Raw genomic sequence first — 19805 nt, 5'->3', positions numbered from 1 at the left:
AAATAAATCAACAGAACAAAAGTTGTCCAAACAGAACCGTTCGTGTAAATTACAATTACGAAAGCTCAAATGATCTTCAAATTTGATGAAACTTTGTAGGAATGATCTACACACTGTGTTTTAGACATTGTACGGTTGAGATGTGAAAATACGACCTGAAAGTGAGCGAAATAAGGAGTCCCGCACTTTAATTTCAAAGAGGGATCCCTCTCTGGAAGAGGACTATATATATATATATATATGTTACCATTTAATTATTTGGAGGCACATGTTTCATCAAGTGATTGCTGCAAGAATATATAGGATCCCCTAAGCACAACCATGAACAAATTAACCTTGCATGCATATTCTGAACTCCTAAGTAGACAAATTATAACTACATGTCCATCACTATGATTTAGAGGGATGGGGTGATAACTAGTAGATGATATTTTCTTTGTCGAAGGTGAAGTGTTTTTGGCAAGCCTTTCTAGGCGTATAAGAGTGATGGTGATAAGTGATTTGTGATCGTTATACTCTTGAAATATGATGAATGAGGTTTAAACCGCATTTGGCTCCAATTCCTCCAAAATATGAGCCCACGTCGCGTTGATCTAATGACAATTTGAATGCATGAATCCACATCAAATCTCCATGTAATGTAGTTTTTTTTTTTTTTTTTTTTAGGGAAATGAGTCTAGTTCTGATACTATTTCAAACGACGATCACACCGTCAAACTAAGGAGTGGGTACCTCATAATACAAGTCATTGTACAACTACCAGAAGCAATGAGTTCTCTGTTCTTAGTAGATATGAAATGTAAAAGTGAGGGAGTTAGCTAGTATACCGGATTTCTTTTGAAGTAATAAGAAATTCTTATTAGTCCAGTTCTTAGGCATCATAAATTTACAGTACATGATCTTTGTCGATGGTTAATTTTGATAGCAACGTACACTCAAGTTTGGTGCAAGTAATATGCTGAATGTTGGCTTTATTTATTGTTAATATTGTAACCATCTTTGTATCAAGGATATATGAGAATATTGAAGAGTGTTACATCATTTACAATTTGAACAGTTTATTTTAATGCAATACAGGGCAAAAATTAGATATTTCCTCGTGTACACCAATTGACAAAGATTTCGCTTTCAAACTCTAGTGCTGTATATATAGGTTATTGTGATGAGGGCTGGGATCATCTTATTTTGATTAATAGGTCATGATGTGCCGTATACAGTTCATGATTTTAAGGATTATGCTGTAACCCTGTTAAGTATGTTTGGGTCTTTGGGATACAATAGAATATCAAAGATTCCAAATTCACAAAACCTTATTTCTTCTCTATATATATCTTCCAAATTAACCATCTTAATAGAATGTGGGGAGAATTATCGACGCATTTTGTCATATTCGCTAAAAGAAACACTGTAACCGTTAAACCAACTTAGATCACAAAACATGACCACAATTGATGAATCTAAACAACGCATAATGTAGCCGAAGAACCGCGATACAAATGAGGATGCCGTAATTTATAAACAAACATACATTTACCTAATAAGAGCTAATTAGCCCTATATTGGCAATTGCTTGGCCGATCTGCATAAACAAATTGATTCAATTAGGATCCAAATCTGAACATGGTCGCTTTGTGTATGTTTGATCATACTAATTCAAAAGAATATTCTACCAAGTTGAAATATATTTGAACCCTCCAAATCATTATAGATACAGTACCACTCATGCAATAACGTGCTTTACATACATAAAGGGCTGTTTATTTTGAACTCTTATACAACTAAATTAATTAATTTATGAATTATGTTAATCATGCAGATATATATGCATCAAATTAATATGACAACAATCAGGCATGAGATGAGAGTCAAGGCACCAATTGAGAAAGCAGATATGGTGGGAATTAAGAACAAGTTCGAGTACAATTAATTAGGAGACATAAAACTTTCATTTTCATATTATATCAGTCTCTCTTCTTTGAATTGAATTCCAACTAACATTTTCTATAAAGCTTCTAACCACTCCAACTTCCTCAAATCAGAGATATTATATATGAAGGAAAGGAGCATGCAGGAAGACAAAGAATAGTTGCTTATTATGCTAATTACGTACCCCTTTGTGCTAGTTTCACATGCTTCGAATCCAATCTCAGATGCATTCTGAGTCGACTTTAGTTAGTTCTTAATTTTCTTATAGTAATACATGAGAGTTGAAAACTGGTAAAGTTTTTTTTCTTTATTACCACCTTTCTAACAGATCGACCACAAATTTTCCAAGCTCCCCTGAATATGTTAATGAGTTGAGATCGATCGAGGAAGTCTTTTTCATTATCACTAGCTTGTTGAATTATGGGGTTTGAAATATATTGTTTTGAATTTTTCAAGTTTTGATGTCATGCATGTATGTAGTACATAGAAAAATATCTTCTCAAAAATAAAAGAAAAATAAATCAAGGGATGTTTATAGTGGCTGCGGAGGTGAATGTTGGTGGCTCTTCAATTGTGTGGTGACTGGTCATGAGATAGGTGGTGATGCTCAAGTAGTCTTGCTTTTATGCACGTATATATGCTCCTCTTTTTTCCTGTTTGTCATGATCGATCTAATACATGTTTGAATTCTGCTGGAAACTTATCCATTTTAATTGTCTTGTAGCACAAGAATTTGCTTTGGCACCATTATGAGGGAAGAGAGCTGCTCGTATCTTTTGTTGCCGACTTTGATAGGGCTTAGTCATCGTCTATTTGGTGCCTGACTCAATGACTCATGTCACTACATTCATTCGGCATGATGTGCTCAATACATCCTTGCTTCTAAGGAATGCAGATGGCAGACATTGTCATTTGAAGAAACAGTACCCATCCAAACCGGAATAGCGAATCTTACCGGTGAGTCGGTGACTCAACTAAGTGAACCAAGTGAATACTAGCTTGAATGAAAGAGGTGAGCTAAGAAAAACAAAAGGGTGTGCTATATGTACAATTGAAATACATAATGTAAAAGATCAAAGTGCATTGAATCAGATTGCAGACACAGTGTTTGATGAAAAGAGTTTTCCTTGTCTTAATGCTGACTTCTCAGCCAACACGAAATGGGCGATCTATCCTTGCCATCCTCCCTTGCTGCAAACTCTGCATGTTGCAATTATAAGGCTCTCTCCTGTTCTACTGCTGCTGTTGAAGGTGCAGGAACCTGGTGTTTTTCTTTTTTCATTTTTGTTTGGCAATTAGTAATTTAATTGGAGGAATGGGCAAATTTGCCAAGTTAGATCAGATTGGAAGCAGGTAATGGGTTAAAATTTGATCCCTGCAGCATGAATAAGAACAATCATGTGTTGCTGTTGACACTATATGAACATATCAAATGAATGTCAGATGTTCTGATGATATGGTTTCTTCCAATGGAACCAGTAACTTACCAATTCAGTTTTGTGACATTATGCATTGAAGACACAAATAAACAGATTATTGTGCCTAAATAGAAAAATAAAGAAAAACCTACCGATATTTCCCTTCCAGTTAGGCATTTACAGTATATTCTAGAATTCTAATTTCGACTTGTCCCCAACTCACCATTTCCACCTATACCGATGCAGAGTATTTCTGCACATCCTTCAGGCAGTAGTGATTAATCTACGAATTTTCTTCTTAAACGTAAGTTCTGGGTTCAGACATTATTTCAACAAACATCTGTTTTGTTGCTCTAGTCTCCCAGTCTTGATTGTTTAAGATGAGCAACAGAAAATCCGTTAAGTCAGTCCATGAATTTTTTATTTTCATGTTTCAATTTTGCCTTTTTCCGGCAAAAGACTAAAAGGAGATGGTGCATGAATTGCTCACGAGACTCGATTAGAGAAGAGAAATGTTGAGAACAAGCGATTGTCTTCATTCAAGTACCAACTCGCAACTCCATTACAATCTGCCACAGGATCAAGGGTCATTCTAATGTATCAGGAAAATGTGCGAGCAACAATAGAGTAGGATTCATTATACTTCTCAGTCCAACTTGTGTGTCTGCATTATTGATGGGTAAAGTATTATATAAGAAATCGATCATTTTGCTCATGAATCAAGATACTGGCGATAGAAGTAGGGACTTGGTAACCAATTCATACATAAGATAGATAGAGCGCACCCACTGTTTTAGAAGATAACAAGAAAAAGATCTGCTCAGCTGAAGCGAAATTCAAGGAAGCAAAGATTATGTCTGAAAGCAATAATATTGTCCAAGATAACACAACTGACCAAAGAAAATCTAAGATAATACAAGAAATGGGACAAGGGGCCCGGTTACATCAATGGTGCATTATTTTGGTAACTGGATGCAATAGCCGTTGGCTTTGGAAACTTCTGCAAGAGGTTAAGGGCATTCTGAATTAATTCAATTGGTCATTTGGTCCCTTGAGTACTCAGAAATTGAGGTGAAAAGAATAAAAATGAACAATCAACTGGATTAACAATTTAACATGGATAACTTGCACACATAAATAACAAGTTTCACAAACAATAGCACTTTACAAACATCAGGTCTTAGGATCCTGTACGGATACAGGAACCTGCCCCCATAGAACAAGTAAATAGGTACTTCAGGATACAGAGTTTTTAAGTGTTTCAGTAGTATTAATAGTGTTGACGAGTTAGAAAGGTAGTTAACAGAAACTTGATATGGCAAACAGAAATCACAGATGTAGTAATAACATAGTAGAAGCACACACCGGTGATGTCCCATCCACTCCAAATTGCATCTGTTGGTCTTAGGCCATGCCTTCATTCCAATTTTATAGACAGCTGGATGGAAGATCACAGTGCATATTACTGGCTAGTTCCTGTTCCTGCACTTCTCCATGGCTCTTGGAGCTGCACATCAAACCAAATTGAATAAAATCATATAAAAAAAATTACCTAAGTACACATATATGTCTATAAAATCAAAGTACCGATCCTCCTTGGTTACAAATAGATTTAGCCAACAAGAAACATGCATATGCTAAATTCAAAATCAACATTGCAAACTGCAAAACCTGTCTGCATAGTTTTATGCATAAGCCAGAATATGGTTTACCCGGCCGGTGGCCTTATGACTGGATAGACCCCATATTCTAGAATTAGATTTTAACAACACTACAATATGTACCTAATTTTATTTTACTGTCCTATGGTGGTGGTTGATTATATAGCCAAAAGCCTGAACAGCTTATTCAGAGCAAGAGGGAATGCTAGATCTCATAAATGTTTTATTAAACTAGAGTAACCCTATTATGATTTGGAAAAAAAAAAAATATGCAAAATGTCCACAGAGTAACGACAGTTACTTCTAAGATTATCCGGCCAAATGTGTAAGTGCCCTATGTGACCCTTATTATAGGAAGCATGAGCAAAGCTTGTGGAGTTATAATGCATGACAAAAGTAATACAGAAAACAAGAGAACAACAGCAGAATAACAAGTACAATCTAAACCTTTGAAACTTTTATCTTAGAGGTGAATCAATTAAAATGATGCAGGAAATGGAAAGTAGTTCCAATAATTTCTTCTGGAACTAATGTCATACTGACACACTCACGCATAAATACATATAATAGAATTACCATTCAATGGGTGGAACAATAAACTCCATATAAAAAACTAGAAATTCTGCAAAAAACTGAATGCAACACAGATCCATTACATACAGTCATACACCATCTAAATCAGGAATTGAGCATTTAGTATACCATAAAAACATCAGTGCACTAGTGCAGCAACTAATCAGATCTACTATTCTATTACTGCAATCATGATAAATAAAAAACCAATCCTGGGTGAAGGAAATGCTATTCTAATACTTGGAACTGATGCTGAGCTAATGCAGGCTGTGCGCCTGTGAGTCCTCACAGAAAGTGGACTCCATTTTTTCCACTTGCCTTATCTGGATCTCAGTTTACTAAATTTTGATCAAGCTGATAAGGGTTTAGGTGTAGCTCAAGTGAAGCTCACTCTAGTGACAAAGGATGGTGATGGCAAAGCAAAAAATGGGACTTTATTGTAATTTATTTAATACTGCCAATGGTGAATTACTCCCTCATCTAGACTTCTCTCTCTGACTTCACTCTCCTGCCTCTTTCAAGCTTCTATCAAGCTTTCACCTGACTCCAAAGTTGAATTTCCCATTTGTTGCAGAGGCTACCAGCCCTGCCACTTCTGTAGATGCTCATAATTAAAGAAAATCAATGAAATCCATAATAAACGTACCAAGGCCAATGGCATCTGAGCTTTTCATTATCCTCATCCTTTTGCAGGTATTGATAAACATCCTGTCCAAAGTCCAAACTTCCAATCAGATTATTTTTTTTTATTTTTTATTTTTTATTTTTTTTTTATTTTTAAGAAACGAAAAACTATGCATTACACTAGAATATAAACCTCAGTAAATTACAACAGCAGTCCAATAAAAATAGACACGGACATAGCAAGATATCCCCAAATGGCAGGGAACTAGCAGAACACACAACCCATAGCTCTCATTGTGAAACATTTCAACTAAACAGATGAAACCCTGGAACAAAAATAAATTTTCCTAATTCAAGCTTCCCTTTTCTACCTTAATGCTGGTGAGGATACCTTGATGCTAAAGTTAATGGCTGATGATATATTTTTATTCTCTCATTGCTGAACAAGAGTTATCTTTGTGACTGTAAGTATACTAGTAACATCAAGTTTTATGGTCTACATGTTACAGATTACTTCACATATTGCCTCAATGATTGTGGGATCGAAATTCCACATGTGCTTTAAGTTAAACGGCACCCAAATTTAATACCTAAATGATGGCCTAATTACAAGAGTTCTAATAGAATTAACATTAGTGCACTCTCTGATACCTCGAAGGTCATTTCCTGGCTTGATGTGCACATAAGCTAACTTCACCTATTTCCAGAATTTCTAATTCCCTTCAATTTGTATCTAATAGACACTTCAGTTCAGTATATACACGTGCTACATATTTGCAACAGTTTCAGCCAATGCAAAAAGCTAATTGTTTTGTAGAACGGTGACAGTTATTTAGCTTTGGCATCAATAGCAAGCCAACCATGTAATCAACAAAATACGATTGAAAGACTTACTCCCAAGGGACATCACCCACAAGCATCCAGTCACCATCTTTATCCTCGTAGGTCAGGACATATTCCGATCCATGAAGGAGGTCCTTCAGCTTGCTTTCACTAATCTCTCTGCCCCGAGCTCCATGAGATACGTATTGACCTGAAATCATACCAACACAGCAGTAACTGGATCCATGCAACATTCATGCAAAACGTACCAAACTTAAATGTTAAACACTGAATTAAATGCAAAATACACATACATAGGTAAATTGTATAAAATTGAATAATGGCAACTGCTCACCTATAGTAAAACAGCTAAACATTTTCTCAAGAGCAGAAGAAAGTTCCTGGTATGCTGAGTAATGTTTCAAATCTACTTTCCTCAAATAAGGAGCACCATCCATGCTGACTTTGACATATAGAACACCAGGCCCTGGTTTTCCATCTACTTCATCCGCGTTCTTTGACAAAGAGGCCAATGAGTTCTTCCTAAATGATCTTATAGGTGGCCAACCCACAACCTGCGCCCTGATGTACAAGAAATTTAAAGACTCCATTTTCTTTTTAAGGCAAAATATTAGTAACAAAATTTTCATTGTCACACCAAACTTTTCTAACACTTACTTGTTTGCAGGTACACTGGTAGTAATAGTATGATTTGGCCCGGTTTCTGTGGCAGTTTGAGGGCACTCTTGTATTATCTTTTGTGATACTATCTCCTTCATTTTGGGTTCCTGAGTGCCATGGTTCTCAGGTACAGAACCACTTTTCAATCCCAAGTTTGGAGAAGGCCTGGGTGACATCAACAAGTTTACATCTGTATTAGCATATTTGCCCTACATCACAAATAGGGAGGTTAAAATAGATGTAATCTTAAGCTGAAATAAATATAACCAATTCTTTCCAAGTTTGCAAAAAACATAGCATTCACCTCTGAGAACTCATCCATAGCATCAGAGAACCCTCTCTTGTTGCCTGAAACAATTGTTTTCTGCAATGAATCCTTTACAGGATGTAATGGGAAAAGGGGCTTCTCATCAGGTTGAGTGGAGATTAGCCTCAGTTCCGAGTTTCTCTCAGGAGACTGGGACCCAGGAAGCCCAAGCCTAAGTTCCGTAGCCATCAGGTTAAGTCTACTTTTACTTCCATCTACATCGGAGCCTTTTGAACTGTCTACCGAAGAGCAATCAGATAATCCCATGTAATTTCGCTCCTTCAAATCTGAGCTGTTAGGACATACACTATCCATAGAAAGTGAGGAAGACAATGCTGTAACATCACTGCTACCTTCCTCCTCCCCAGCACCGACCTGTGGTTGTGACATCAGTATTCAGACAAAAAAAAAATTCCTCCAATTTGATTTGCTACAAGCTGTTACAAGTAATGAAAACTCGTCAGAAGAACAACAATAAAACATAAGTTACAGAACCTGCACTCTTACAATGGACACAAAAGCAAAAACAATACAAACAATGACTGCTGCCCACCCTTAATTTAATGAGAAAGCAAATCCAGCAGAGGCGACTGAAAGATTAAACTTGCAGAACCCCTTACTTAAGCCTACATTCCTTAAGACACAAATAATCCTATTTTGTGTCTAAGAACCATTTTACAAGCAAAAATACCAAAGTAGCACACAATGAAAAGTTTATCATATTCTCTCATCACAAATTTCAGTGGATAAATTATAAAATTATAATGCGTGAAACTTAAGAATCTACCAATCTTTACATCCTGTTAAAAGGGTTACATATCTAATGAATAAAGAGATGTATATGAATGTAATATTATCACTTCGGCATAGAATATGTATCAGGTAAGAGCACTGAAGAAAGACAAGGAGTAATCTGCTAATCAAGATGAATCACCATAGTTCCAGATTCAGAGCCATATGAGGGGGTAAAAGCCAAACAATAAAATTAAAAAGTTAATAATTGGTGGTTGGTTATATAGATTTCAGGGCTTCAAATTTATAAGCTCTTCACTATCGAAGGGAATATTCAAGGAAAACCCAATGCTAAGGAAGTGATCCACTACTAGTTTAATACTAAATGCATGTACACAAATTCACAAAAGAATTAATACCCAGAAACACAATCAAAAGTCAAAAGTCAAAAGTCAATCAAAAGTCAGAATCCCAGAAACAAATATTCACGAATCAGACTATCAGAGCATACCCAAAAACAAAAATAAAACCAGATATTGCTGCTTTTCCAAGAAGAAATAACAAAGAACCAAGATAAAATGAAAATACAACAAAAAGTGCAAACCTTATATTCATGCATTTTATGAGAGTAAAAGCCCAGAAACACAGTAAAGCAAAACTACTTATTGCAAGATAAAGAATACAGATTCAGAGCTGTTTATTACCTGCACTTCCTTCCCTTCAAAGCCAAACCACAGCAAGACAAAGAAAGATGAAAACGTTGAGTAAAAACCAAAACCAGGGTCTCTGAAAGTGAAAGATTACCGGAAAAACATTAGCAAATCCGGGTGAAAATGATGCCTGAGATGAAAAGAAGGAAACATATTTACCTGAAAGACGATGCAGATCAGAAAGCCCAGAACTTGAATTGAAGAGGGTGTTTAGTTAGAGCTGACAAGAAGGTGGTGAGAGAAAAGGGAGCTAAGGACCCTCCATTCGGCACAAAGCAACACAAGTGAGAGAAGCTAGTTTGCAGTCCGATGTGAACCTCTATGCAATAGAATAACACTTTATCAAAACCAAGTGTCTCCCCTTAAACAAAATTGTAAAGCTTTCCTTCTTTTTTCTTGTCCCCCCTCACAGTTTGTTGCTTCCTCTTTTAACTCACTAAATTCTATTTAATGTTGTAGGTTAGTGGTTTTTTTTAGATCAAAAGAATTACAGAGGAATCACCAGAACAACAAATTCTAAAATGATCAAAAAAGTTTACTTAGTGATGAAACCTAATTTTTGTACTCAAAATATAATGAAGATCATTTTGACTTGTTTCGAGTCTAAACAATTCATTTTACAGTATGTTGCTTGAAAAAATTGATAATTTTATGAGAATTAGTGTAACTTTTCTTAGAACCTAATAGTTTTCTTTAAATTAGACATTATAATGTTTTTTTTTCTTTTTTCTGAAAGGACATTATTAGGTAACTTGAATCTTCAAGATTTGCCTCTTTTATAGCGTGCTTGGTTATGTTTCTTATTCAAAAGCATTAATCAATTTGATCTAAAAAAAAAAAACGCATTAATCAAGCAATGCTGGTCATGAGTCAATGTGTACCTTGGCACCTAAGCATGCAATGCCATCATGAAAGTTGCTGAAAGACAAATTAAGATTGAATACTAGCACTCACTGCTCCAAATAGAATGATAACCAAAAAGAAAAGGAAAAACAAAACTCAAGATGGAATCCATCTTATGCAAAAGCTGAGGCTGAATCCCAATATATACATCTGATTGGAATGAGATTCTTGTTAGACATCAGATCAAATCAGACAATGCATGTTACTGCTATCACTTATTAACAGAAACCACACCAAAGCAACGCAAGGAAACTCAAAGATGGAATCCATCTTATGCAAGAGCTGAGGCTGAATCCCAATATAATCTGATTGGGATGAGATTCTTGTTAGGCATCAGATCAAATCAGACCATGCATGTTACTGCTATTACTTGGCAGAAACCAAACCAAACCAAAGCAACGCAAGGAAACCAATTAACTACTTGCATCAATTTGGAAACCATAGAATTATTCATTGCCTCAAAGAACCTAGATTTGCATAGTGCACATGCACCGGTGTGCCCATATATTGGAATCCCACCAACAATGTCCAATTCCTAATTAACAGTGAGATTCATGATTCATTATTTCATTGTTTGCGATTCACATTTAGGACGTGTCCAGATCTTTCTGCCCCTGTGTGGATTCCACGTTCACATTTTTTTCATTATCTTTCATTATTTATTCCATGTTCATGTTTATGTTTGTATTCAATTTGGTTTGATGTACACGTACATGTTAGTGAGGGTTTTAATCCATAGATTTCGTTTCTGATTAAAAGCATGTTTGTAGAAGCTAGTTAAGCTTCATCTATCTTTTTTATGTTTAGGTTTTATGGTTGCAAACATGGAATCTATTGGATATACGATTGGCGTTGAGTACTAGTCTTGGCGCGTGTGGCACTTCCATTCTAAGGTTCTAATTAGTCTCTTTTGTAAGAAGGTACATAGTGATCTATATTACTTTATGATTGAAGTTACTGAGCTTTAGTGGAATACTAGAAAATTGCCCGCGCGTTGCAGCGGGACTTTAACGTATTTATGTGTCTACGTAAAGAAACGTCTATTTTTCATCATATTTGATATCGAGAATAACATTTAATGTTTCATTTAACTACAAAACATACTTAAGCTACATCATACTTAAGTCCATCCACGTTGTTTATCATAAACAGTGGATGTATCAACTGAAAATAGATCTACATTGGCTAATATCTCTAATATCATCTTCAATTTTTCCTTTCATGTGATATCCATCCAATGAATCACCATGGAGACACTAAAGGGAAGCTAATATAAGATCTGCAGGAACAAAGTAGTTTGTGAATTTCATGTCATAATAAATCTGATTTCTCCAAAAAACAAAACATCAATTGTGGTAAAAGAAAAGAAAGTTTATAGAAGATGATAATAGAAAAGGAAAATAAATAATCACAGATGAGAACTCATTAAACCACTGATGGCCAACTTATCGAAGAAACTAATCTAATCAAACATAGGTGTCAGAGAAGACTCACCTGGCTTCCGCAGTAGTTTGGAAAGATATTGTTTGGGATAAGGACTTTCATAGTCTAAAAGTTTCTCGATGACTCTAGAGTAAAAAGATTATGTAAAATATTTTGGTGTATTTATCTTGATAATGCAACGTAAGGTCGTCTATGAGTAGATTAGTAAGAATTCATAGATTTTGTAAAACATCTTTAAATACTATATTTCTCGTGTATTTATTTGGGATATCATCGTTATTGTTTATTAGAATCTTTAGATGATCTTTTGACGTAGCTCTTGTTAGTGCAACATAAAGTTGTTCATGAGTAAAAACTGGTTTAGAAAGATAGACACCAACCTGATTTAGTGATTGACCTTGACTTTTATTTATAGTCATTGCGTAACATGGTTTTACAGGAAACTGACATCGTTTAAATACAAATGGCCATTTGTGTTCAGTTGCTGATAAAACAATTCTTGGTATAAAAATCTTTTGTCCAATATTGTTACCTGTTAGTATTTTTGCCTCTATTATTCTATCAAATAATTTTGTCATTATTAATCTTGTGCCATTGCATAAGCCAGACATTTGATTTATGTTCCTTAATAACATTATTGGCATGCCAACTTTTAAAATTAATTCATGTGTTGGTAATCCACTAAACTTAAGTTGATTTAAAAATTTTGTTGGATATAAAATATCGATGTTTTCATTGCTACCAGAATCTGCTGAGATTGTGTCTGAGCTATAATATGTAGTTTTATCACCAGGCACTAAATTTATAGCGTAATTGTTTATACAAAGACCAGTTGAGTTTCGTGGTGTAACAATCGTGCGTTCTTTTAAATAATCAATGTTATTGTAGTTAATATCAAAGTTAGGATAAGTGGCCAAAAAAATTGATTTTATAGGATCTGTATAAAAAGTTATTAGTAAATGCTCTGGAATTTCAATCCATGAAATGTCCTTATCATCTGTATGTAGTATTGATTGTATTCGACCTTCGCCAATCTTTAACATCCAATTTGCAAAATCTGAGATATTTTTCTTTTCATAGTCACTGAGACCACTTTTTAATAACCTCATATTTTCGGTTAAATTTAATATCTTAAAAGATGGCCAAAGTTTGGAATTGTTTAAAGAAGCTTCAATGATTTGTTCCTTAGTTCCTCCTTGAATAACTGGTAATATTTGTCTAAAGTCTCCGCCTAGTAAAATTGGTTTCCCGCCAAATGGTTTATCAATTTTTTTGTTATAAGAGTGTGACATAATATCTTGAAGAGATCTATCTAGTGATTCAAAACAATATTTATTACACATAGGGGCTTCATCCCAAATAATTAAATTTGTTTTTTCCAAAAGTTTTGCGAGATGTGTCCATTTTTTTATTGGACATATCGTATCATTAGTGACATTAAGTGGTATTTTAAATCGAGAATACGTTGTTCGGCCATTGGGAAGTAACAATGATGCGATACCAGATGAAGCTACGGTTAAAACAATTTTTCCTTCAGATCTTAATCTGCTTGTTATTGTATGCCACAAAAATGTCTTTCCAGTTCCGCCACTACCATGAACAAAAAAGGTTCCAGATTTTTTCTCTTGAACAACTTTTATAACATAATTGTATATGATTCTTTGACTGTTGTTTAGTTTGGTTATAAAAGTTTCGTGCTGATGTTTTAACAGATGTAAATCATAATTGAGTTCTTCTTTCAATAATTTATTGTTAAGCTCTGTTATTCTATTTTCATCTGGCATTGGTAATTGAAATTTTTTTAACGAATTAGATGACATATTAAATATTTTTTCTAATTCATATAAAAGACTGTTTTTTAATTCAGGTTCAGGTATGATTAAATCTGGATTTCTCATTTTGGTTCGAATTTTATGTAAAATGTCATCACACATATTAAGCCAATATGAGTCAAATAATTTTTGTGGGTTAACAACTTCACAAAATATAATAATTGTTGCAAATAATTGACGCAATTCTGATGCTGTAGCAAAATGTGTGGAATTTGTTAAGACATCACACCATTCTTTATCATCTCCTAACAAACCCAAAGCTCGACACGCTTCTTGATAAGTAGAATATGGAACTCCATTAATTATTTTAATCAAATCATAATCTTTACATCCTTTTTGAATATTTAATAGCATTCTCATGTAATATACTTCACCTCTTAAGGGATGAATGTGTTGCATTCTACCGATAGTTTTATATCTTTTTCTTGGTGTCCATTCTTTTTTTTTGTTATCCCAAACATATTTGGTAGGAAATTTAATGTAAGTTAATTGTCTTGCTTCTTTGTATCTCTTATTTGCTTCAAACCACCCAGTTAGTGTAGTATGATCATTGGCATGATATTTAATAACTAACTCAAGAGAAGTTGATTATTTAAATACAATATTTTCTTTTGAAGGTAGATGAACAACCAAGTATTGGACAGCACGGTATCTTGAGTGAATAGAATATTCAAATAATCTCCATACAGATTCATAAGGACTTAGATAGCGATAATTAAGATATGTCTGAATTTCATCATGTTTATCCTCGTTCAATAATATTCGAGCTCGATCTGGACCTTTGTTAATGTATTTAAACAAATATTTGATTAACATTGATTGTGAACATGATTCAACATTAATATGAGCATTATATCTTAATAATAATTTTGAGTTGTAAGGTACAACAAAATTGTTTCCGATATGAACTTTATCTTTTAACACAAATTTTGTATCATCATCACGTCTTCTATATACAGGTGGTTTAATTCCCAAAAATATCGTATTAACATTATAAGGCTTTGGAAAGAATTTAGAGCATTTTCCATCACGCATGCAAGGAGCATTTAAATTAATTGGTCCGCAAGGTCCATATATCATGAACTGACTGACAATTTCAAAGAGATGTGGATCAATATTTTTGTTGGGTAGTTCAGCAGAAATAATAGAGTCTATGTCACTTGTTGTATAACATTTGTAGTTCTTTTTTAACCAAAATAACATGTGAGCATGAGGAAGTCCCATTTTTTGAAACTCAACTGTATATACATTGGCCTCAACTTCACCAAAGGGTTTGCCTGATTTAATGTATGCGATCATATCTTCTAACTTTAATTGAAAAATTCTTGAAGCTATATCTGGTCTATCTTCTTGTTTGTATCCAGGATTATTTTTAAAGTATCTTGTTATCTCGGGCCATTTAGGATTGCAAGTAAAGGTTATAAATAAGTCTGGATTACCATATTGTCTACAAATCGCCATCGCATCATGATAATTGTTAATCATATCTCGGGGGCTTCCTGTATGAGAACTTAGAAGAATAATTTTCTGACCTACATCACAACTTTCAGTAACTCTAGATGAAGAAGCAGCAAATATATCTATTTTCTTTTCAATTCTATAATCATCGTTGTGTTTTCTAATATAATATAGCTCATTCTCTTCGACAGTTGCATAAGCATCAACTAAATATTGCTGAAATAATCTTCACCTTTTAAAAGAGTGCTTATTTGGTTATTTCTATCTTGAATTTGGTATGCAATGAAGTTACGCATTGACATTCTTTTTTTATTAGCATCCTCGTTTCTTGATGTTCGTTGCAAATATAAGCTAATCTTATATCCATCTTCACCATAAGGGAAAAGTATCGGGTATTGCAACGACATATATTTTGGATGTATTTTAGAGATTCTTTTTAAACGTCCATCATTAAACTGAACAACAATATCTTTATTAGAATTATATTCTCCAATATCACCAACAGTTAAACCACATATTTCTTCATTTGTTGGTAGTTCATATTGTTTACTATCAAATGGTTGACGATTTAGCATAGTCATATTGAATGAAGGTAAAGAATCATCTTCAAATTTATTCCTGACACTTCGAAATATCTTTGTCAATTCATTGATATCATCAAACATTTGTATAAGTCCACTTACAATATCAGGATCAATTTTTTGTTTTTTGTTATGACTTAAAGCATTGATACGATTTGATATTTCATTATGCGTATCATAAACATATAATTGTGCATATTTAGGTGATTCACCTTCATGTGGTAAAACAGAACCCATCAAATGATGCACTTGTCCACATATTTTAAAAACATAAGGTCCAGATCCTTTGTTTATGTCTTTTTCAATGGTTGCACCCATCGAAGTAAAAGCAAACATTGAGTTATAAACACGTATATTTTCTCGAAAATGCTTGCTTTTCGGGCCATTATTTGGATCTAATAGATATTCAAGAAATGCTGGAGTCGGATTGGATGGTTCTAACCTCACTTGTCCTTGCTTGCAACAACCAGTGTAGATTCCATGTGCGTTCTTCTCATTTCGCCAATAATAGGCATTGCAATGAACGCATTGAAATGTATTGTCTCCAAAGTCTTTGTACTCTATAATAGTACCTGTAATAGTAACTTGTATTATTTAGATTCACTGTATATTCATCAGAGAAAAGGGCTACAAATCCTACAATTACACAAAAAATGCAAAACCTTGTTTTTGTCTTTGGTAGTGTGCTTGACCAAATGGAGGGAGATTCTCAAGTGTATTATGTTCTGCAATTCATATAAAAAAAAATAATGACATCAATAATTATGTTTTCAGATATTCAAATATAAAATTATATAGACATGGTTAATTTCTGCCAAGCTTAACATAAGAGCAATTACCAATTTCTTCTTGATTGTTCATTTCACCATCCCATTGTTCCAATGCTGCTACATGTTCATTTTCAAGAATGTCACTATCCATTGTCGTTGCAGCATTAGTCATATCATCTTGGTCTAAAGCGTTAGATGAAGCTCTCAATGTTTCTTCGTTCTTCAAATGTTGAAAAAAATTTCTTCTTGAGGACTTTGCCTTTCCACGCTCGGTAACTGTAAAACATATCAAAATTGAAGAATCAGTGATTATATTCAAAGTTAATGACTGTTAAACACTTATTATAAATACCTTCACAGTGAACATATAATAACTGTACATAATACTATATTTAGATCATCATTTGATGTATTTTCATAAATTGATGTCCTTTGAATTGCCAATCCATGTTCATCTTCAATGGTATGATTATCTTGAAAGATGTGTTGCTGGAAAAATCTCTTCCTTGAAGACGATGGATTTCCACGTGGCATATCTGTGATTTGTATCATAATCCATAAATAAACATTAATATCTGAAACTAAGAAAGACAAATAAAAGATGAATAAATAAGACTACTACTGACAAATTAGAAACTACTTAAAAAGATAATAAAGAGATCATGAATAAATAAATAAAAAACATAATTCTGTTGAAGGAAAAATACCTTATGTGTGCCTTCGTCAAAGTAACTGACGAGAATAGATTAAGGCATTAGTGATTAACGGATGTAACGGCTCAATTAGTTATATCAGTCATTATGTACATTGTTATTACCATTGATTATCGTCATTATGTGCGTGCAATTACCGTTGAAATTCACCTCTATATAAAGAGGGTTTCTAATGAGAATGAGTAGACCTTGTTCCATATCATATTTTCTGTAACAAATTCCAAGTATATTGATAATCACATATATAAATGCATAGTTCAAGTAGTGATGTTTGATCCATGTTGCAGAAATGATGCAAAATTGTAAATCCCAGACCTGAAAATGATAAAAGGTCTGGATAGAGTGGTATATGATTAATTCATGTATTAGTTGGGGAAAAAAAATAGGTAATTAATTTCACCACCAATATATTGATTGATACATATTTTTATCCAGAAATGAAATAGCCATATACCTGAATTCAAAAAGGTTGTAGTACACACAAGTTTATAGTTCCCTAAATCTGGGGGGGGGGGGGGGGGGTGGGGACTTATTGATCAAAGATTTTCACACAACTGCAATAAAAAGTAAGCAAGTTAGTTTTATACACAACAAACCTTTGAACTAAAACAAAACTTGTTATGAAGGTCAGTTTGCAGACAGAGAAAGATGGTGAGCCCATGAATTATTAGTGCGACTCTAAAATTTTCTCCAATTTGTTATCGAACTGAGAAGAATAGAAGACAGAAACAATAAATACCTGAAACTCAACGGTGATGGATGAAGCCTGAATCTTCTCGTCTCCTTCTGATTGACAAAAGCTAGATATCAAATTGCAAGAAGAAACATCGTTAGCAACTGAATAATTTGTTGTCACCCAAATATAAAGATTGATTACTAAACGTGTTACCGTCTCAAATATGGTTAATAGTTTCATATACCACACACAACAAAAAAAAAAAAAGAAAGAAGAAAGATGTTCTGTTTGTATAGGTTCTCCACTGAAATCAATGCATGCATGTATGAGATTAGATGTAGCACCAACAAACTGATTAGTTTAATTTGCAATTTGGCATTGATCTATTCCTTAAGCCGCTCATTTCATTCTTTTTTGTTTGCTCTTTGTAAACTTTTTCATGATAAGCGCACAAAGTCAAATCCAAAACCTATGAGAACACAATAAAGTTGTACAGCAAGCTTTCAAACCCTATAAAATATGAAGCTGGATCAAAATTTCTAACTGAAAAAGGAGATATTTGAAATTCGAAAAGCACAGACAACCCACACCAAACAGACCCAAGAAAAAAGGAAGAAAAAAAAGGAAAAAGAAAAAGAAGACAATACATGTGTAAATTATATATCTATATACACACATACACATTTACACACAATGCCTTGTAAACTATCAAAATATTAGGTTCAAACAGTCAATGTTAGTTTATCATTGTATCATTGTTGTATCATCTAATTGGTAACCTTCGTCATTCTGTTGTCTAAGTATTAGGTTTCCACTGTAATTGGATAAGTAGGGTATATAACGATTATATAGGTTTAAATGGATATTCAATATCACCAAATAAAATCACTAAATAAACAATCTCAGAAACATCAAATGCAAAATTGAACATATCTAATAAATGTCAATTTACAAACCCTTTACTTATTTAGTTGATTACAAATTGCTGGAGATGAAAGTGATATCTTAAATGCCATTCATCTAGATAAGTTTATACTGCTACTTCATCAATATCACAGTACACATATTGCACAAATCCATGTCTTGAGTTGAAGAGGAGACAAAGATACTAACCTGAAATTATTGGAACAGATATCGGGATATGGAAAGGATTTGAATTCTTGTACGCACACCTATTCTCCTTTCTCCTCTCCTCTTTGTCCTGGGTCGTTGGTCGAAATCTTTGGTCGTAATCACAGGAATGAAATATGTTATTTTAAGATCAAAAGCTTTAAAATCACCATGAAATCTGAAAACCAATCTTTATGTCACAAAAGATGATGGATAATAAGCAACGAATTGAATTCATCAACAAAAAGGTGGCATTGGCTTGGGATTCCGGCGAATTGATCCACTCAATGCGGGGTCGGATTTCGCAGTTCTCACTGCACCCTTCGCAAAGAACCCTACAGCCATTGCAGCTAACCCTCATGGCTTAAATTATCAAACCCTTAAACACTCCCTTCGAGACTAATTAATTGAGATTATAGAAAAGAGGCTCATGAAACTATGGAATACTGAGAAAAGAAAAGCAAACATTGAGCCTTCTCAATCATATATAATCAAAAGCAAACATCGAGCCTACCCAGAGATGATTCGATTACTCACCATGAATTGGATTCGATTACTCAACCTTTACAGATACAAACCCAGACAAATCCCTAAAAACCCAGAAAAATCCCTACTGTTACTCACCTTTTATAGATAGACGAATCACTCTTCCTCTCCTTTCTCCTCTTCTCTCTAGATTTTCTCGCTGAACGACGAATCCCTCTTCCTCTTCTTTCTCCTCTTCTCTGAATTTTCTCGCTGAAAGATAGATAGTCGGTGATGTTGTTGGTATATTTGAAAGATGTTGGGGCTCTCTAAAAATGTTGGTACTATCTTCTCAGCAATTCTCGAAATTTCTGTCTCTAAAATGTCGGTGCTCTCTCTC

General features: G+C 34.0%; 1 protein-coding gene across 1 annotated transcript; it reads right to left on the bottom strand.

Moving 5' to 3' along the window:
• Nucleotides 1-4444: 4444 nt before the first annotated feature.
• On the bottom strand, nucleotides 4445-9810 carry LOC101301495 (auxin-responsive protein IAA8-like). The gene is made up of 8 exons (XM_004299781.1): nucleotides 9614-9810; nucleotides 9449-9530; nucleotides 8010-8449; nucleotides 7703-7914; nucleotides 7380-7606; nucleotides 7097-7235; nucleotides 6225-6286; nucleotides 4445-4851 (listed from the first exon to the last, which is right to left on the bottom strand). The coding sequence occupies exons 3-8, from the start codon at nucleotides 8400-8402 to the stop codon at nucleotides 4814-4816; spliced, it is 1071 nt and encodes a 356-aa protein (XP_004299829.1). The 5' UTR covers nucleotides 8403-8449; nucleotides 9449-9530; nucleotides 9614-9810; the 3' UTR covers nucleotides 4445-4813.
• Nucleotides 9811-19805: the final 9995 nt, after the last annotated feature.

Source organism: Fragaria vesca, linkage group LG5 (assembly GCF_000184155.1).
Source record: "Fragaria vesca subsp. vesca linkage group LG5, FraVesHawaii_1.0, whole genome shotgun sequence".
Classification (NCBI taxonomy): domain Eukaryota; kingdom Viridiplantae; phylum Streptophyta; class Magnoliopsida; order Rosales; family Rosaceae; genus Fragaria; species Fragaria vesca.
This window is presented reverse-complemented; position numbering and strand designations above follow the sequence as displayed.